The 20726-nt window shown below is 47.9% G+C and overlaps 1 protein-coding gene, 1 long non-coding RNA gene and 1 pseudogene across 8 annotated transcripts in view; 2 read left to right on the top strand and 1 right to left on the bottom strand.

The window, feature by feature from the left end:
• Window positions 1–958: 958 nt before the first annotated feature.
• Gata1 (GATA binding protein 1) lies at window positions 959–19187 on the bottom strand. Of its 4 annotated transcripts, none has more exons than XM_087599148.1 (7): window positions 19067–19167; window positions 6525–6763; window positions 5684–6061; window positions 5441–5586; window positions 4283–4408; window positions 3634–3838; window positions 959–1803 (listed from the first exon to the last, which is right to left on the bottom strand). In XM_087599148.1, exons 2-7 carry the CDS (start codon window positions 6742–6744, stop codon window positions 1775–1777), a joined length of 1104 nt encoding a protein of 367 aa, XP_087455274.1. In that variant the 5' UTR covers window positions 6745–6763; window positions 19067–19167; the 3' UTR covers window positions 959–1774. The 4 variants fall into 4 exon arrangements, with proteins under 4 accessions (XP_087455274.1, XP_087455273.1, XP_087455272.1 ...); XM_087599147.1 differs by lacking the exon at window positions 19067–19167 and adding an exon at window positions 10691–11680; XM_087599146.1 differs by lacking the exon at window positions 959–1803 and having other exon boundaries at window positions 2958–3838; window positions 19067–19187.
• Window positions 2261–2444, top strand: LOC120099530 (U2 spliceosomal RNA; annotated as a pseudogene).
• Window positions 9435–20726, top strand: part of LOC102554502 (uncharacterized) — an 85034-nt gene continuing 73742 nt past the window's right edge. For 3 of the 4 annotated variants that reach the window (XR_015646923.1, XR_015646921.1, XR_015646922.1), the window contains exons 1-2: window positions 9435–9512; window positions 17019–17087. This is a non-coding gene — a long non-coding RNA (uncharacterized LOC102554502). The remainder of the gene's footprint in view (window positions 9513–17018; window positions 17088–20726) is intronic. The other variant, XR_015646924.1, reaches the window with a different exon arrangement.

Here is a 20726-nt window from a genome sequence, read left to right as displayed (position 1 = left end):
GGAATCTCATACAGATTAAAGCAAGCCTTCCAGGGTAAGGCCTGGCCAGGCTTGCTTCGGAGAACGCAAAGGTCCTGTTTCTGATCCTCTTGCTTCTTCTGTCTCCAAGTGCTGGAATTACAGGTATTTGCCACCGTGCCTTTCTGTGTTTGTATGTGCATGTGCGGTGCTGGGGGTTGAACTCAGGGCTTAAGCAAACGCCTTGTCAACAGAGATACATCCCCAGGCCTTTCAAAGGCTTCTTGCTTAAATGTCTATACTGTTGATTCTAGTAGTTAACGCTGCTAACCAGTCCCGTGGCTTTTCTTTTCTTTCTTTCTTTTTTTTTTTTGGTTCTTTTTTTCGGAGCTGGGGACCAAACCCAGGGCCTTGCGCTTCCTAGGTAAGTGCTCTACCACTGAGCTAAATCCCCAGCCCCGGCTTTTCTTTACCACATAAGTGTAACCCATACATAGCCTTGCACATTCTTGGCAAGTGCTCTTTCAGTGAGCTGCATTCTCGATAGGAGACCATTTCTAGAGAGACTCAAGTTCCTAGAAAACGTGAGAGCTCACATTGCTGTAAAGGAGAGACGAGTTTCTTTTGAAAAAAGAAAAAGTTTCTGTTGAGGTTCAGAAAAAGGATTTGCTACACAGTCTGGTCAGCTGTCCTGAGACAGCTTCTTGTAACGGCCAGGACAGGGAGCCTTGTGAGGTACCATCACAGGGCAGCTATGCAGTAAGCAGTGAAGCCACGGTTCTTTTTTTTTTTTTTTCTTTTTTGGAGCTGGGGACTGAACCCAGGGCCTTGCGCTTGTTAGGCAAGCGCTCTACCACTGGGCTAAATCCCCAACCCCGAAGCCACCGGTTCTTAATGAAGATTGGCAGGGCTCACAGGAGAGACTCAACACAGCTATCCCCGCTATTATTTCTGACAGGATCTTGCTATGTAGGCCAAGCTGGCTTTTTGCAAGCAACAGATTAATTCATTTTATCTACATGGTGTTTTGCCTGTCTGTATGTGCATGCCTGGTATTGAAGGAGAGGGCCTCAAATCCCCTAGAAATGGTGTTAAGGGTGCTTGTGAGTGCTGGGAATCCAACCTGGGTCTTCAGGAAGAGTAACCAGTGTTCTGAACTGCTGAGACATCTCTCCAACACCCTCTGCCGTTTCGTTTTGAGACAGGGTCTCAGTATGTAGCCCTAGCTGGCCCAGACCAGGCTGGCTTTGTATCCATAGACATCCACCTGCCTCTGCAGGAGACTGTGCTGGGATTACAGTCAAGTGTCACTATGCCCAGCTCAGAAAGGCCTTTTTTGAATAAGTTCTAAACAAAAGTCTGTGTTACAAGTTGAATCCTGGGTTCTGCAGTACTGGAAGGTGGGAAGTCTGCGTTGCTGTCCAGGTAGTGGTCTTATCACTGACAATGAAAGCAAAAACCTTTACACGTGACCAGAGTTCCTGGAGCAGCTGAGAATGGAAATTTCTATAGAGAAAAATCAGATCTGTAAAAGTCAGAAATCGGTTTATCACGAGTGAGCTGTATTTAAAATGCTTCATGGAGGGCAGAGAGGCAGTCCAGTGGTATGGAGGTCCAGACATAATCAGAGAGATTGAGGCTCGCTGGGGTCAGGACGGGCATCCCTTTCATGGGTGGGTGATATGGCGGATCAGCGATTACTGCCTGTGGTCAGAGATTCCTGAATGGGCAAAGGTAGGGACTGCTGCTCTTATCCAGATCAGGATAGGCTCCCTGTGAATTATTCGAGAAAGGGCCCCCTTCCAGGTGCAGTGGCTCATGCCTGAAGTCCCGGCATCTGCAAGGCTGAAGCAGGAGGATTGCCATGAGTTCAAGGCTAGAATTTGGGATACTTCCTGAGCAGAAAGACAACCTGGGTCACATACAGAGTTGAGACACTGACTCAGAAAAATCGAGAAAAACAAAACAACTAGACAGAAGCTTGAACTGCCAAGTTTGAGGCCAGCCTGGGCTGCATGAGACCACAGGAGAGGGAGATAAGGAAAAACTGGGAGATGGAGGGACACAGGGAAAGGAAGAGAGGAGACAGAGAGGGAATAAGGGAGGGGGGAGAGAGAGGGAGTTTACAGGGAGTGAAGAAGAGGTCTAGTTCCATAGGGTCTCAGAGCTAGCCTGTGCTTCCTTCACCAATCAGGGCAGCTGTTTCTATGAGGGTGTAAACCTGGGATCTCTTAGCAAAACAAGACCAGGAACCTATATGACAGCAGTTCTGAGTAGACTTGCTATTCTGATAAGGGATGTCATCGCTTCTCGGCCTTTTGGCTAAGATCAAGTGCAGATAAGGGGTATCTGCAAGGTGTGAGAGCTGAGCTTCTTTTGGGGCCAGGTATATATATGTATGTGTATGTGTGTGTGTGTATATATATATATATATATATATATATATATGGCTTTTATAGAGCCATAGCCATTCTAGATTATCTCTAAAAGGAATACAATTATTTTTATTTTTGAGATCAGATCTCTCCCTGCCTCACTTCCCCTCCCCTCTTCCACTATGTAGCCCTTGATGGCCTTGGATTCATGACAATCCTACCACTTGAGTTCTTGCTCAGTTTTTCAAAGGTGACAAGTCATCAGACTTTGTGTCTAGTATAAACGTTGTCACACTGTGTCCACGATGGCCCAGAGTCCTGTACAACCACACCTCTACAGCCTTACATGTCTCCTCACCTGTTAACTGCACAAACAGCTCCACATGCTGTTAACCTGCAGCTTGGTGACACCCTTGCCATCTCATATTACCTCACCCACAAGTAGCCAGTCATTCACCATCTTAGAATGACATATGGAGCCACCTGGATGCCAGCTACAAGACTTCAAATACACAGTTCTGTTTGTGCGTCCTGATTTTTGCTCATGAAGTATTATCCCTGCTATCTCATCCAGTAGTCATGTATGTCAGTTGGATGCTATCATCAAAGAACCATAGACACCGCTCTGGACACCACTTGACACTGACATTTATTTAGCCAAATACCAGCTCACAGTCTCCAGGTTCAGGTCTTTGGTGGTTTTATTTTACAAAATCTTTGAGGGTACAGGGCAAGGAGATGGTTGGGCTGTAAAGGCTGGTGGCTCTAAGAGGAGGGAGAAACAGGAGTGGTAGCAGATGCCTGTGATTCCAGCACTCGGGAACTGAGGCAGGAGAATCTCAAGTTTGAGGTTAGTCTGGACTACATAGGGAATTCAAAGCCAGCCTCGGCTGCATAGTGAAACCCTGTCTCAAAACAAAAACAAAACTGAAACAAAGGAAAATGTCAAGCATGGTGATATATGCCTTTAATCTCAGGAGGTAGAGGCAGGAGAATGGGAAATTTGGGGTCACCCTTAGCTACATAGTTCACAGGCAGCCTGAGCTACACAAGATCCTGTCTCCAAAAAATAAAGGTGGGGGAGGAGGGGAGCATCTCCTCTGCCACAAGGCCAAAGGCCATTTTGTGTACCTTCAAGAACTGAGTGGAGACACTACGCTAGTGCTGGTGGTGGTAGGCACAGGACCTGTGGGGAAGGAGGCCGTAGGCGATCCCAGCAGAGGTCCAGGGAAAGACATAAGATGGCTGACAGGCCCTGACAGCACCACAGGTCCCAGGCCCTGGTAGAGATGGGCAGTACCTGCAGTGCCCAGTGTCAAGCCTGGGGCCACCTCTCCGCAATTCCCACTACTGCTGCCACCAGCTACCACCATGAATCCACCAGCTGGTCCTTCAGCCGCTCCTGCTCCGGCCAGACTTGAGCCCCGCTTCTTTTTCCCTTTTCCAGATGCCTTGCGGTTCCTCGTCTGGATTCCATCTTTCCTCATGGTCAGTGGGCGGTTCACCTGTAGAAAGGGAGACGACAGGGTTACCAAATCCAACCCTTTGTGCTAATATATCTGGGCTAGGGACAGCCTCTTAACGCCACTTTTTAACAACAGGGAATTGGTTCAATGGCTAGAGTAACATCCCCAGTGTGGGATGGGGAAGTGAAACCTGGGGTTGTATGGCCCTGATCACAGCTCAGAATATCCTGCTGTACTGGTAAGAGGCTTAGAGCATGGGAGTGAAAGGTAGTGGAGGTGACAAGGAGAGAGAGGACAGATGGAAGGAAGCTTGAGGTGTCAGCCGTGGAAAGGGGGAGGAGAAGCAAACACAAGTTCTGAGAAGAGAAAAAGGAGCAAAGAGGGAGGAAGCAAAGGCAGAGGAAGATAGCTCAAGGTAGATGAGGGCTGGGTGAGGAGCTGGGAGTGCGCTGTGAAGGCGGAAGAGCACAAAGGCCAGCACACCTGGTGCAGCTTGTAGTAGAGGCCGCAGGCATTGCACACCGGGTCTCCACTGGCATTCCTCCGCCAGAGGGTCGTGGTTGTTGTTTGACAGTTAGTGCATTGGGTGCCTGCTCGCTTGCTGACAATCTGAGAGATAAAAACACAGGACATGAGTGCTTGGGGGAGGTAGAAGTCAGGGACAGGGCCTTACAGGGCCTGAGAAAAGAGTTGAAGGGGTGAGAGGCATATGGAAGGCAAGGGTTTCCATCTGGGATTAGAAATATATCCATCTGTTTATGTATCTATGTATGTATATATCTATGTATCTATCTGTTGAGACAGGGTTTTACTGTGTAGCCCTGGCTATCCTGGAACTTGCTCTGTAGACCAGGCTGGCCTTAAGCTCATAAGGGATCCACCAACCTCTGCCTCCTAAATGCTGGCATTAAAGGCGTGCACCAGCACTGCCCAGCAGGGCGTTTATTTTATAATCTATGTGAGATTTCTTCTATCTCTAGTTTTCGACTTTGACTACATATCTTGGAAGAAGACAGAGGTGTAACCCTGGCACTCAAGAGACAGGAGGACCATAACAAATTAAAACCCAGTGGAGTATACATAGCAACCAGACCACCCAGGACTATATAGCAAGGCCCCATTTCAAACAAAAACCAAACCAACCAACCAACAAACAAACAAATAAATCAGAAAAAAACCCCACCAAAACAAAAACACAAGAATCTTTTGAGAAGCTATAAAAATTCCTGGAGCTGGGGGTATAACACTGCAGTAGAGTGCCTGCCTAGTAGTGCATGAGGCCTTGGGCTCCATCCCTAACACAAAAATGAACTCCTGTTGCCCAGTTCAATGAAGTAATCACTTCTGGAAGAAGGGACCCTGGGAGTTTACAATATGAACCCTAAGTAAACACCCCTCTGTTAAGAGTGAAGGTGAAGGCTTCCAGGCAAGTTGAGGACAGGGTTTCTGTTTGAAGCCTCAGATGGGGGCTCCAGTTCTAGGTAGGTAGCAGGGTTCCTGCACAGGAAAGGGATGCATGGTCCCCTATGGCGAAAGGCTGAGGGCAAGTATGCTATGTGTGGAGACAAGTATGAGTTGGATGGGGTTCTTATCTTGGGCAAGAACAAGTCTCCTGTCCTATCAGGCAACCTGTAGTCTTACCATTCGCTTCTTGGGCCGGATGAGAGGCCGGTTCTGACCATTCATCTTGTGATACAAGCCACAAGCATTGCACAGGTAGTGACCTGTCCTGTCCCTCCGCCACAGTGGAGTAGCCGTTGCTCCACAGTTCACACACTCTCTGGCCTCTGGTAGATGGAGAGAAAAGGAAGCAAGGCTCAGCTTAGCTTCGTTGTGAGTCACCTAGCCCAACTCAACCTCCTGGTCCCTTTTTGAGAGCCTTACCACAAGGAGCCAATGGTAGGCTTCCATGAAACTTGGGGGAAGAATAGGCTGCTGAGCTGAGAGGGCTCCCAGTGGGAGAGAAGAAAGGACTGGGAAAGTCAGCTCCCCCATAAGCACTGCTGGTGACAGGGAGTGATGTAGGCAGTGCAGTCCCCAGGGTCAGGAGGTCTGGACTCAGCCGCTCCGTCTTCAAGGTTTCCAAGAATGTATTGTTGTTCTTCCCATCTGGGTCTTCCAGGGTCTGGGAAGGGGCATCCTCATGACTGGGACATACAGTTGAGGCAGGGTAGAGCGCCGTCTTGCTATAGGCCCAGCTAGCATAAGGTGAGCTCCCTGGGATTCCCTCCATACTGTTGAGCAGCGGGTACACCTGAAAGACTGTTGAAAGGGTACAGATAGGGAAAGAAAAGAACAGCAATAAACCTATAGGCAATCCTACTCTTACAGTGAAATGGTGGTGTTCATCAGTCCCAACATGGCGGCTAGTTTTTCCGGTCTTCCTACAACAGTCTCTTCTCTGGGTGACTCCTGAGTTCTATGTCCCTCTGGTCACTTTAGCAAGGACAATCCCCTCCATCCCTTTTTGATCTATTGAGAGTGGGAGGCTGCAGGTCAAGTGACAAAGAAGGCAGCTTCGTACACAGTTTCAGCCTGGCTTCTCAGTGTGCTCACTCCAGTATGGTGGACCGAGAGGGAGGACTGGTGTTCCCAGACAAACAGGGGCAGTACATCCATCCACAGAGCTAACTTCTGAGGATGACCTCCTCAAAGAACTGTGACCAGCTAATCTTCTCCATGGCAACCCTGACAGCTTTTGCCAAGACAGCCACCCAGCAGTTACCTGGGGAGTGTCTGTAGGCCTCAGCTTCTCTGTAGTAGGCCAGTGCCGTGGCTGCTGCCGTGGCTGCATTTGGAGAAGTGGAGGAAGATGCTGTATCCAAACTCTCAGGCCCAGAGGAAAAGAAACCCGCTGAGTCTGATGTCGAGGACACCAGGGCAGAATCCACAAACTGGGGCAAGGGTTCTGAGGTTCCCAGGGCCCCTAGACCAGGAAAATCCATGTGGACACTGGGGTTTAACCTGTGAGGACAGGAAGGGTTGTGAGACACAGAAATCCTCTCTTCCCTCCTTTCTTTCTCTTCCTCCAAGTCTGTCACCTGAAACTTTATGTCTCCTTTCTGGATCTCAGATTCTTTTCCTGTCTTCCCTTTGCTCCCTCCCTAGGCTGCCATCTCTCCTGTCTCTTTCCCCATTGTCCTTTTCTACCTCTCTTCCTGTGGGCTCTTCCCCATCCTCTCATTGCCTCACTCATCTGTCCCTTCCCTCCACCCTCAACTATTCCCTCAGCTGGCTGCCAGAGTCCATCCTCTTCCTCAAGTTCTATCCCGCCTCCCGTCCCCCTCATCCCCATGTCTTCCTTCCTTCTTCCCTCCTTTTTCCTTCCCCCTTTCCTCTTTCCGCTGTCTTGTGTCCTCTTCCTTTCTCTGTTCTTCCCTTCCCTCGCGCCCCTTTCCTCCTGTCCCTCCTTTTCATGTACCACATTTCTCTTCCTCTTTCTGTGTCTCTTTCCTTCCTCCTTTCCTTTCCTTCTAACCTTCCTCTTTCTCCTCCTACTGTGAGCCTTCAACTCTCTTTCTCCCATTCTTCAAGGCCACCTCCTCTATTTCCTCTTCTTTTCTCTCTTCCCCTTCCTTTCTCGCCTATAGAGGCAGACTGCAGGACCAAGATGGCTTGGAGCCCTTGACAGCTCCCTTAGGAGGTTGGGGTTCACCCTTCTGTGCTCCCCAACTTCATCCCTATCTGTTGTATCTTGCCATCTGACTTTCTCAGAAACCCCATGGTTTCCGGCTTTCTCCCCTCCCCCACCTCAGTTGTGTCTGCAGACAGAAGGCCCCATTAGTTCCTCCCTGCTCTATGGGGGGGGGGTCAGTACTCCTGCCCCCACAGCTTATCTCTGCCATCCCCGCCCAACTTTTGAAATCACCCCAAAGCTACTGGCTTCCTCTGAGAAGAGTGACAGGTGGGTGGGGAGAAGGGTCTGTTTTCAGGAACCTTCAAGTCTCACCACTCCCAGACCTCAGTTTCCCCACCTGCTATATTGGAGGTGATACCTGAAGCATGGAGTGCTGATCCTTTCCCCTTTCCCTCTGTCTATATTGCATGGCTGTTTCTTTAGCTCTGTCTGCCTGGGTCAGTTGTCGGTTGGTCTCTCTCTCTCTCTCTCTCTCTCTCTCTCTCTCTCTCTCTCTCTCTCTCTGTTTCCTTTCAGGGCTGACTTTGTGTGCTTATACAGCTCTCTCTCTCTCTCTCCCTCTCTCTCCCTCTCTCTCTCTCTCTCTCTCTCTCTCTCTCCCTCTCTCTCCCTCCCTCCCCCCCTCATATGACAGAGGACAAACATGGGTGTTGGTTCTCACCGTCCACCTCCTTTTTTAGAGGGTCTCCTCTATTTCCACTGTGTGTACCAGAATAAGCCTGTAAGCTTCCCGTGATTCTCTTCTATGTCCCTTTTCCCAAAACTATGCTGAAACCACAGACGTGCGTGCTACTGTGCCAATATAGGAGCTGGACATCAGGATCTTAGTCAGCAAGCAATTTAGCCTCGGAAGCCCCTCCCACACTTCTTGGGTATATCTTGCCCTCTTTCTATGCTTTTATGAATTTGTGTCATGCCCTCCCCTCTTCTTTGGCCATCCATGTCTATCTTTCTCTAATATCTTTCCATCTTTATTCATATTTGTTTGTCTCTTGTGTCTTTCTCAGCTTGCCTTCTGTGTTGTTTCTCTTGCTTCCTCCTAGACTATGTATTCCTGAACGTCTCTCAATCTTTCCAAGCCTGTAGCTCTTTCTGCCTCCCAGTGCCTCTTCCAATTTCTTTTTCTGAACCATGAATTCTTACTATTCTTATATCCATCAATGTGCCTTACTACACACAGTTTGCGGCACAGGAAAAGGAGTCAAAGCCTGTGCCTCTGCCCTGACAGATTGATGGCCTTGTAGGGAGCAGTGGAAGTAGAATGCCATCTTTCCTACCTATGCGTAGATTGGAAAGGTCTGGGCCCAGGGTGGGGGACAGTGCTGGGGATAAGACAGCTCCTGATTGTGTCTGTGTCCACCATCAGCTCAGAGTCCCCACCTATTTGGGCAGTGGCTGCTCTCTCTCTCTCTCTCTCTCTCTCTCTCTCTCTCTCTCTCTCTCCTCAGTTCACCTACCTTCCCCCCTTTCCTCTCTCTAATTCTTTGTCTCTGTTTTCCCATGATTCATTCTCCCTCTGTCTAGTTTTCCTTCTTGCCTTTCTGTCTCTGCCTCCTCCTTGTTTTCTGTCCATGGCTCTCCTCCTTCTCATGTGATCATTCTGTTCTCTCTCTCTCTCTCTCTCTCTCTCTCTCTCTCTCTCTCTTTCTTTTTCTCCCCCTATCTCTCTGTCTCTGAGTCTGTTTTATCTTCTTGTGTTTTATGCCTCTTACTTTCTCTCTCAGTGTCTCTGTCTCCTGCTCCCCAGTTCTCTTTTTGTACCTCTTCTCTCTCTGTCTCGTGTTGGCTTCCTGTCACCAATTCCTCATCTCCTCACTCACCCTCAGATTATCCATCCAGCCCCATGGCCTGCCCCTGGACTTCTCACCTTTGGTGGGTGCACAGTTGCCCACCCCTCCTGAAGCAAAGGCCCACCCTCGACCTCAGTTATCACTCCCCCGACAGAGATAAAGTTTATCTCAAGGCTGGGGGATATGAAAGCTGCTTATCAGCTGCCTCAGTAGAGAAAGTGCTGCCCTAACAGGAGGCACAGCAGCTGCACCTACAACTCTCCCTGGGCCCAGCCCCTCACCCCAGGTAACAGCCCTACCCAGCTCTCTACAAGGCACCCATGGGGACAAAGGGGCAGAAGCAGGACCCGGGGAGCAGATGTGGTACTCAGGGGGTTAGTTTGAGGTAGAGTTTGAGATTCAGAAGTTTGGGTATATGCTATGGAGTTTAAGGGAAGGAAATAATTGCATTTAAGAAGTAAGGAAACAATTGAGTTTAGAAGTTCCTTGAGTTCAGAAATGGGTTAGGAAACCAGAGGTGCAGTTTGCCAGCTGCCAACTTAAAGACGGAGTTTAAAGGTTAGAAGTGGATTCTGGTGGTCATGGGAAAATTTGGGAGAGAAGTTTTGTTCTTTTTCCTGGGCAGTAATTGGGTGTAGGAGCAAAATGGACCTGGGTAGTCAAGACCGTGCCTGTTATCTAGACACAAATTCTGGGAAGACAGGAAGAGTGGCAAGAGTCAAGCCAAGAGTTGGGGTAGAGAAAGTGTGGAAAGAATGGGCTCCAGTGGGCAGTCAGCCCTAGGGAAGACGGGCACAGGGCGGAGGAGGCATTGTGACAGAATAGTTGTGGGGAGCAAACTTAGTGTTTAAAGTAACGAACACATTTTGGCCAATAGATAGGGGGAAGGAGACAGTTTGGGGAGGTCAGAGGGACGATGCCGGGAACAAGCATGAGGTCTGACAGGCCACAATGGGAACGGGGATTAAAGTTAGGGTTTGACACATTGGAGACAGGTGTGGTCAGCAAGAAAGAATGGGGTAGAAACAGAGGTAATCACTTGGGAGCAGGAATACAAGTCTTGTGGAATTGAAAGTTTTTTTTTCTTGTTTGGGAGAACAGAGAGGTAGAGACATGTTTCAATTAGTAGAATTCCGATTTGATGAGATAGGAATGTTGGGGATGAAGGCATAGGGTTTCTAAGCAGTGGTATATAAAGGCCTGCGAGGATGAAGAGAGAGCTAAGGGGTCAGAAGGCATAGATATCTTAGAAGAAATGGAAGAACAGGAAGAAGTTGGGGCAGATAAAAGTCGAAGTTTTGGCAAGGAGAGATGGAGGTTGGAAACAGAAGTCTGGGGAGCTGTGGAAGAATTGGGGGATGACCTAGGTTTTAGGGGCAAGCTGTGGGTCAGAGAGGCTGGAGCAGGCTTGGGGAGCAGGCTGGGTGTTGCCTTGCTGGAGGGTCTTTGGGAATTGAGACTGACCTGCGCTTGTTGATGCAGAAGGTTCAGCACCTTAGTGGTGTGGTGAGGTCAATGTGATCCCAAGGGGAGTCCTCGCTGGCCTTGGCCTTTGAGTCTCCCTTCCTCCCTCCCTCTTGCCAGCCCGCCCTCCCTCCCTCCCACCCACCTTCTCCCTCCTCTTTCCTCCCCAGGGAGTGGCTGGTGCCCCAGTGGGTGGGGCAGCACAGGGGAGGGGGTGTGCCGCCTCCTTGTGGAGGACCTCTTAGGTACTAGTCCCTCTTTCCCTCCTCTCTATCCTGTACATTGTTGGATCCCCCTTGCCTTTTGCTTCTGTGGAGTCCAGTGTCCAGTCAAGTCTATGAGCTCTTCATCAAGATATATTTCATGCTCTATTAGGTTTTTCAGTGAGGAAAACCCCTACTGTGTACCAGGCTATGTATGGGCTAGACCTGTATATGTATGATCCCTTCCTGAATGTTGGGAGAAGTGGGGGTGGGGGTAGGGGGGTGGATATAGCTGTACCCATTTTGCAGGTGAGAAAAATGAGGCTGAGAGTTTTGGGAGCATTTCAACCAGAGCCTGTGGGCCACCTCTATGATCCAGTCTGGGGTACTAGGCCAGGACTGGTGGAATAAGGGTACATACACTTGTTTAGTGCTTGGGCTTGTGCCTGGGGCTTACGCCAGCTCTGGCCTGCTCTGGGGCAGCAGATAAGTCTTATCAGATGGAGGCGACTGTGGCTGTTGGTGCCGCAGTAACAGGCTGTCTTGGGGTTAGGGGGCAGGGTGGGGGATGCACACAGGGACAGTGCCTCAACTCCTTGCCCGCCATACGTTAGAGGCGGGAAATTGAGGTGACACCCAGAGTGGACTCCCTGTGAGTCCCAGAGGATTGGGGTAAGATGGAAAACAAGGATGGTTAAGTAAACGAAAGAGGCAGGGACAGGGGTTGGGGATTTAGCTCAGTGGTAGAGCGCTTGCCTAGCAAGCGCAAGGCCCTGGGTTCGGTCCCTAGCTCCGAAAAAAAAAAAAAGAAAAAAAAAAGAGGCAGGGACAAAGATAGACAAACCGAGATAGAGGTGAGGAGGCAGACACAGAGAAGTAGGAGGAGGCAGAAGGAGGACACCTGGGAGGGAGAGACAGGGAGGGAGGGAGGAGAGAAGGAGAGAGGGAGAAGAGAGAGCCCGAGATGATAAGATGAGCATAGAAAAGTAAAAGACACAATAGAAGCAGAGATGGACAGAAGGTGAAGGAAAAAACTAGAAATTACAAAGGGCTAGGGCACAGGTGGAGGCATGAAGACAGAAACGATGGAGACAGGGAGAGCGATTCAGAGCCAGAGTCTGAGACAGTGAGCTGTGTGTGTGTGTGTGTGTGTGTGTGTGTGTGTGTGCGTGTGTGTGTGTGTGCGCGCGTGTGTGTGCACGCATCTCTGTGTGTGCGTGTGTGTGTGTGTGTGCGCGCGCGCATCTATGTGTGTGTGCACGCGCGCATCTCTGTGTGTGTGAGAAGTTGGCGCCATTGGTATGAGGATGTGGCCGTTGTGATCTGCATAGCTCTGCTGTCAGCCATGTTGAAGTGATACCCCAACCCTAGTAACTGCATGCTTACAACCCATCCCTACTTTTGTCTCTTGGCCCACTGGTGCCTCACTCTGACGAACAAACCCTCAGCAGTAGATTTTGAGCACTGCTCCTGCCTAAAATGATCGAACACACACACACACAGGCACACATATATACACACAGGCACACACACACACATAGGCACACATATATACATACAGACACACACGCACACACAGACATACGCACACACAGAGACAGACAGACAGACACACACACACACACACACAGGCACACATATATACATACAGGCACACACACACACACATAGGCACACATATATACATACAGACACACACGCACACACAGACATACGCACACACAGAGACAGACAGACACACACACGGCACTGAACTTGGATCCTCACAAGACTTTCTGTCAATAACCCTGGAAATCCCTCAGATAAGCCTCATTATTCATCTATCCGTTCTACAGCTGGGGAGACTGAGAGCCACTTGGGGAGAGGCAGGGAGGAAGTTCTGAGTCAGTATGGTCCGTCAGCCTGCCTCCCAGCCCATTCCAGAGGAGTTCATCTTCTCATCGTGGTTCCTTCAGAACCATTGTCCCCACGGGCTTGAAAAATGGGAGGCTTTGTCCACTTACTGAAAACAGAGGCAAGAACCAGCAACCACATCAGACTGGACTTTTAGCTTCCTGATTGTGAAACTTTTAGCCTCTAGCTATTTCTTACTTATTAATAGCTAATTCATTCTATCCTCTCTTTCGACCTCATTAAAGTCCATAGCATCCCATTCGTTTCTGTAGCATAAAGATTTCCTAACCTCCATGGGATGAATTTAAAACTTCACACCTGTGATTGCAGTCCCCTTCATAGTGGCCCCCTTACTAAACTGTAGAGAGCACATGAGCACTGCTGAGGGGACACGAGAGCCTCACGAGCGATGCACGAGAGCCGTGGGCATGTTTCTACCCTCTCCTCTATCAGAAAGCCAGTTGCCAACATCAGATACACGCTGTAATGTAGTTGCCAATTCTTCGATGAAACAAACGAGGAGCCACAGTGAGTACAGGAGAATAAGAATGGGAGGCTTGTTTAAACTGTGTGAGAGTGGCTCTATGGTGTCTTCCTTTGTAAGGACACAGATTCAAGATCTGCAGCAAGCCAGCGAGCCATCCAGATATAGTGGGGAGACCTAGATGGAGTCATGTATGAGTTACCATTCTCCCTCCTGTAATGGGGTAACAAGGACAACTACTTCTGTATTGGGGACAATGCACGAATTTGAATCCATGTTAAGTGGTCTGACTGAGTGAATCTGAGTTCTCGATATATCAAATATTCTGTTGTTTTTTTTTATTTGAGTACTCATGGGAAGCTGAGAGCCGAGTATTCTGATTTGTCTACTGGGTGCTTATTGCATGTGTTAGTCGCTCTTCCCTCCCAAGTAGCATGGCTATGGATGAATTCGAGCTGGAAAGCTAACAATGGGCACCCACCAATAGCCATGCTAATATTAACTCTAAGCTGATGTGAACGTTAATGCTGATTCCAACACTAATAGCTAACACTATCTGAATTCTAGTCTAAGACTACTATTATTTTTGTAGTGCTAGGAATGGAACCTAGTGCTTCTTGCATGCTGGCCAAGAGCTTTACTAGTAAGCTACGTCCACACCCTTTTTTTTTTCCTTTTCTTTTTTTCCGGAGCTGGGGACCGAACCCAGGGCCTTGTGCTTGCTAGGCAAGCGCTCTACCACTGAGCTAAATCCCCAACCCCTACGTCCACACCCTTAATGCTAATTCTTCTTCCTTCTAACTCAGAGCAACAACCTCCAATTCTCGTCCTTGCCCCACACTAGGAATGAACTCAGGGCCTTGCATACATCCAGTAGGCGTGTGCTTTGCCAACCACCCTACACTCCCAGCTCCTGATCCAGCCAGAGGTTTGACCTGCAGGAACTAATGGAGTACCAAGAGAAGCGGTATTAGTTGGCAGGACCCAGGTGCTATGCTAAGTCCTTTTTTTCCAGGCGTGGTTTTACTACATTCTCATCAGGTCTTTGTAGTCTATCACCACTCTCCCTGTCAGACTAGAGTCGGGCCACAGAAATGAGACTCTCCAAGGCCTCAGCAACTCCCTTCAACTCAGTGATTGACTGCCTAATTTCTGGGCAAGCAAGTCATCCACTGTGCTTCAGTTGCTGGCTTAGAAAATGGTTATAATCATAGACCGTCCTTACCCAGATGTAGCTAATCTCCACAGTGCCTTGCTGGGCACATCATAAATGTTATGCTATGTAAACAATGGTTCTCATCACTATTTCATACTCTTAGTGGCAGAAGTGGTGAGTCTGGGGGTGAAGTATGGGGACAGCCTCATTGGGAGGGGAAGGCTAGAGGCATGTCCAATAAAATGGTGCAGTGCTAGACTCACATCCCATTTCTTCATTCCCGGAGGTGACAAAGGGCTCAGTAAAGGAAATGAAGGGTGGGGAGTAGGGTGCCTCTGAGGCCAGGCCTCACCCCATTCCCTCCCCCATCCCTGTGGAGGGGGTACAAGGCCCAGAAGTCTGTGGCCACAGTTGAGCCAGCAGGGAGGCAGCTGGGAAGACATAGATAAGGGAATCAGCGGGGACCAGGCTAGGCTTGGGGGAGCCCAGAGCCAGCGGGGGTGGGGTGTCCGGCTTGAAGCATCTTCTCTGTCAGGCTTCCATTTGAGACCTATGCTAATGTCCTCTCTTACTCAGATCCTTCCTTGACTGTTCTTCTCAACCTCTTTTTGAGGTTCAGGAGCCTCTATTTGATTCAAGCCACAGCACTAGGTTATCTATCTAGGTGTCTTTGAGACCAGAGTTCATCAGAGTGGGCTAGAATAAGACTCACTTCAGTAGCACTATACAGAAAGCAGCAGCAACCAAAACCTGACCAGGGAGTCATGTGTCTGACTTTGGAGTAAAAAGTGTTGCTTATTATCTCAAGAATTACTTTTAATCAAGACGTAGCAATACTACGTTTATGGCATAGCTCGATCATGTGATGCGTGCACACAATACATAATGGTTAGATTGGAGTAATTAGCAGACCCACTTCCGTAAATGCCAAACATTTCTTAGAAATGGAAAAGTTGGTCACATAAAGGCAGACTAGGGGGGTTGGGGATTTGGCTCAGTGGTAGAGCGCTTGCCTAGCAAGCGCAAGGCCCTGGGTTCGGTCCCCAGCTCTGAAAAAAAAAAAGAAAGAAAAAAAAGAAGGCAGACTAGGATAGTAGTCATTAGAGGCTGGGAAGGGAAGTCAAATGTGTTCTAGTGCCTTATAGCCCAGTAGGGTAACTAGTTTGTAACACCCAGCCAAATGTGATATTTGTTATTACTTAATGATGAAAGAAAATAACACACAATGGACATGGTAAAATCTCAATCCTGGAGATGGAGGCAGGAGGATGGACTATTTCAATGTCATCCTTAAGTTATATAGTGAGTTTGAGACCAACCTTGTTTTGAGACCTTGTTTGAAAAAAAAATAAAAGTGGGGATGTGGTTTAATTCCCAGTACTCACATAGGGGCTCACAAACATCTATAACTCCAGTTCTCAGAGAGCGAATGCCCTACCTCACCTTCATGGGCACCCACAAGGTCCATATACATTCACGTAGGCAAAACATTCATATACGTGGAAAAGAAACTTTAAATTAAAGCAGCAATAACAACGAATAAAGTAACTAATAAAGTGAGTTCCCAGTGGTCTATACTGTTTGCTCTAGTCCTTTCTAATATTTCTTTCAGATCCAAGTCATCCAACCCCATAAAGCCACCAGTGCTTCTCATAGCTCTTGGAATTCTTCCTTTTGCTAATTTTCTGCTTTCTTTTGTTTTTGAAACAAGGTTTTCACTGTGTGGCTCTAGCAGACCTTGAACTTAATTATGTGACCAAGGCTGGCCTTGAACTCACAGAAATCCGCCTTCCCCTGCTTCACCTACTGCTAGGATTAAAGACATGAGCCACCTTGCTTGGCTCTTCTTCATCTTCTTAAAGGGCTATTTTAGGTTTATTTTATGTCTGGTATCTACAAAGGTCATAAAAAGACATTGGGTCCCCCTCAAACTGGAGTTGCAGATGGTTGTGAGCCATCATGTGGATGCTGGGAATTGAACTCGGGACCTCTGGAAGAGCAGTCAGTGCTCTTAACCTCTGAGCCCTCTCTCTTAACTCTAAACTTTTCCATTTTTGAGCTCATTTTACATTTAGAATCTAAATTACAAAAATATGTAATTTTTTAAGGAAAAAAACAAAATGAAACTAGGTGGCTACAAATAGTAGGTAAAGGGTGTTAAACTCTTTAGAGTTTAACAAATTAATTAAGAATAAACTTGCACACAGAACTGAAGGACTAGGGGTGCAGCTCAGGAATAGAGCTGTTGCTTAGAATTTGTGAGGATCAAGCCTCAAAACACACACACACACACACACACACACACACACACACACACACACACACACACACACAGACAGCAACTTTAATTCTGCGCAGTAATCAATTTTTGTTCCCTTTGGTTTTGTGTGGCTTTTATTTCGGTAAGAAGCAAACAATAACGAAGAGAAGCCATTATGATTATTGCTATTATTACTTTGAGACAAGATCTCAGTGGACTCCACTTGGCCTCAAACACAACATTTTCCTGCCACTGACCGCCAAGTGCTGGGCCCACAGGTCTGCCCACCACGCCCAGCTCTCACTGTAACTGTCCCTTTCTTCTACCACCAGGCTATTGAGAGACCTGAGTGAAAGAAACTGGAATCTTCCCAGGCTTCTCACCCCAGGAGAAGGGAAAAGGTAGGATTCCAATGCCAAGGGGAAGAGTTTCACATAATTCTGAAAGTTTATCAGACCACCAAAGAGATCAGAGCCCAGAGCCTATAGTCATATGTCAAAGATGGCAGTCCCGCACCTTTGACCAGAACTGCTTAGTTATGGGTAATCTTTTTTTTTTCTTTTTTTCAGAGCTGGGGACCGAACCCAGGGCCTTGTGCTTGCTAGGCAAGCGCTCTACCACTGAGCTAAATCCCCAACCCAGTTTTGGGTAATCTTGCACTCTCTTTAAACCCAAACCTCTTGCAGGACCCTAGAAGACAGACGAACCATTTCTTCAGCCTCAGATTTTTATTTTTAATACGTATTTTTGTATCATGGGCCTGTTCTATTCTCTTATTATTTATTTATTTTTGGTTTTTTTTTTTAATCTTATGTATGTGAGTACACTGTCGCTGTCTTCAGACACACCAGAAGAGGGCATCGGATCCCATTACAGATGGTTGTGAGCCACCATGTGGTTGCTGGGAATTGAACTCAGGACCTCTGGAAGAGCAGTCAGTGCTCTTAACCACTGAGCCATCTCTCCAGCCCTATTTTTGGTTTTTCAAGATAGGGTTTCTCTGTGTAGCCCTGGCTGTTCCAGAACTCACTCTGTAAACCAGGCTGAGCTTGAACTAACAGAGATCTACCTGCCTCTACTATTTCCCCTGGGATTAAGGTGTGCAGCACCACGGTCCGGCTTACCCCTTACCTTCAGCTTTTGATGTTGCTTTCTGAATTGCCAAGCGCAGTACAGAATATAATACTAATGGTGCTTGACCCTCAACAACCCCAATCCTGCCCCAATCTCAACATGTTAAGACCTCCAGTGTCACAATTCAAGTACCAATGACCGTGTCTGGCTCTTAATCAGGTGAGCAGACAATTGAGAAAGATATTCAAATCAGGAATATGTAAATTTATGCCTTTCTGTCAAAGCTTCTTAGCTAGAAATAGCTTTGGGAACCAAAGTTCTTCATCCTTAAACTGAAGCATGTTCACGGGGAGCTTCAAACTGCCATTAAGGTTCGAGAAATCAGTAAGGCTAAAAATAAACAGACTTTTTCGTATTATCGTAGTCTGTCCTGCAATTTAGATGTTCCTTTTAAGAGTGTCTCTTCTAACACAGACAGGCCAAGTGGTGCTTCTGTCTGCCCCTCCCTGCTAGAAGTACAACCACCATACCTGACACAAGTCACCTTTTATAGCCAGACAGTACAGCAACTCATTTTCCAAAACATGTGCTATACTAGAGGAGTTCAAAAATCTAGTAAAGTAGCTGTTATTAGGCATGGGGGTAGGGAGTAGGGGCTCTTCCAACTTAATGACAATGAAATCAAGCCACAAAAGGGGACACTTTAAGCAAATCCGAATTGAACAAGGAGGTGGAATGGGTTGGGGGAAGCATGAATGGAGAGCAGTTCTGAATTCGACACACGACTAGGTCTGTAAATAGAGAGGTCTCACTGTAGCTCAAGTAAAGGTGAAACTCACTCCATGGGCCACACTAGCTGTGAACTCAATCCTGCCTCATCCTGCAAGTCCTAAGATCAGATCGACAGGATCAGCGCATATGCCACCCTTGGGGGTTCGGGAGACTATCTGCATACACAGTACAGGCTGGTCCTGATCTTGAGTTTTTTTATTTTTTTTTTCTTTTTTTCAGAGCTGGGGACCGAACCCAGGGCCTTGCGGTTGCTAGGCAAGCGCTCTACCGCTGAGCTAAATCCCCAACCCCCTGCTGGTCCTGATCTTAAAAATCTTCCCACCACACTCATTAGAGTTTTAGCCCGTGTCACCACACCAGACACCCTTTTTTTCTCATTCAGAAGAAAGGTTACAATCTACGTTTTTTTATTAGCTACAGGCCCCTGTTTTTCCTTCCTTCCTTCCTATCTACTTCCCCGGCCCCCCTTTCAGAAAAGGTCTTGACATGTAGCCCTGACTAGCATGGAACTTACCTTAGATACCAGGCTGATGTATCGCAAGGAGAACTTGCAGTGATCCTCCTGCCTCTGCCTTCTGAGCACACGAATTGCGGTTGTGCTTCACTACACCCAGCCTCTGCAGTTTTTTCTGCAGAAGCATTTTGAGCTGGGAGGAGTGGACTATTTTCCCAGGAGTTGTTGGCATTCCTGATTGAACATGCTGACCTTGAGATAAGGGTGGCCCCAGATAACTTTTTTAAAATGCATGAAAAAGGATGGTCTAGAACATGCTTTAAAAAAATGACAAATTCAAAGAGCCCGGTTTGTGGTGGGAAAGGAATGCGTGATATTTTCAGACAAACTAGGAGTCCAGGTTGCCTTCAAATCTGCTTTGTAGCTGACGTTGGATTCTAGATCCTTGTCGGCTTTCGGAGAGCTGGGATTGTAGTCTTACACCATCGTGGTCAGTTTTTATGCAATTTCAAGTGTTGACACTAGCCCCCATAGTGTATAAAAAGTAGAAACTTTTTACATCTTTTTTTTTTTTGGTGGTGGGGGGTGTGGTAGAGACAGGTTCTCTCTATGTACTCCTGGCCATCCTGGAATTCACTCTGTAAACCAAGTTGGCCTTGAGCTCAGATCTGTCTCCTTCTGCTTCCCTGGGATTAAGGCGTGTGGCACCACCACCCAGCCAAGTATAAACTTTTAAATTTTTTATTTCCTCTGTGTTGTATATGGTGTTAGTATGGAGATTAGAGGACACCTTTCAGAGGTTGGTTCTGCCAAGTCGATCCTACGCATTGAGCTCAAATACTCAGACTCTACTCACCAGCCTTCCTTATTAAAACATATTGGAGAGGTGGCTCAGCGGTTAAGGACACCTACTGTTCTTGCAGAGAAGTTTGGTTTGGTTCCCAGATAGCACATGGTGGCTCACAACCATTGGGAACCCCAGATCCGGGGTATCCTGCCCCTTCTTCTGATCTCCATAGACACTGGTCAAGCACCGACCAAACAGATGTACATGCGGGTGAAACACCCCCAGACATAAAATACATTTAAAGTTTTTCTTCTAGGGGGAGCCCAGACAGGGTTTCTCAGTGTAAATAGCTCTGGCTGTCCCAGACTCGCTTCATAGAGCAGGCTGGCCACAAACTCAGAGATCTACCTGTCTTTGCCTCCCAAATGTCAAGAAGGGCAGGTTTCTTGGGCTGGTTCCTCTCCCCCTCCCGCAACCCCTTTTTCTTCCATTAAGTGCTAAAGGCAAGGTTGAAAACCCAGGAGAAGGCAAAGACCAGGAAAAGGAAGACGAAGCGGCATCTGGGGTCTCCTACCCACCGAGCCACTTCTTGGTCCCATTCTTTGCTTTTTGAGAAGGGTTTCCCTCCAGGAGTGTGGGTGCCGCGTACTTTCTCTCTAGCTGTTCTCCGTAGTGTGCCTCACAGAAGCCATTAAAGTCAAACGTGGTGCGAAGGTCTCCAGGAGAGGTCTGATATCCATCGTCCAGAGCAAAATGGAGGAAAGAAGGGAGGAGCATCCAGAAGGCACTCTACGCATGTCCTGGTTGCTGAGCAGACCTTGGTCATTCTGTCGCGTTCATACGTCTTTATACTTGCGACTGATGATGGCACTTCTCAGAACCAAATAAGCTCAGAAGAAACTTCCGGGTAGCACACACCTCCGGTAGCAGTGT

The sequence above is a fragment of the Rattus norvegicus genome, chromosome X (genome assembly GCF_021556685.1).
Source record: "Rattus norvegicus strain SHRSP/BbbUtx chromosome X, alternate assembly SHRSP_T2T, whole genome shotgun sequence".
In the NCBI taxonomy this organism is placed as follows: Eukaryota; Metazoa; Chordata; class Mammalia; order Rodentia; family Muridae; genus Rattus; species Rattus norvegicus.
This window is presented reverse-complemented; position numbering and strand designations above follow the sequence as displayed.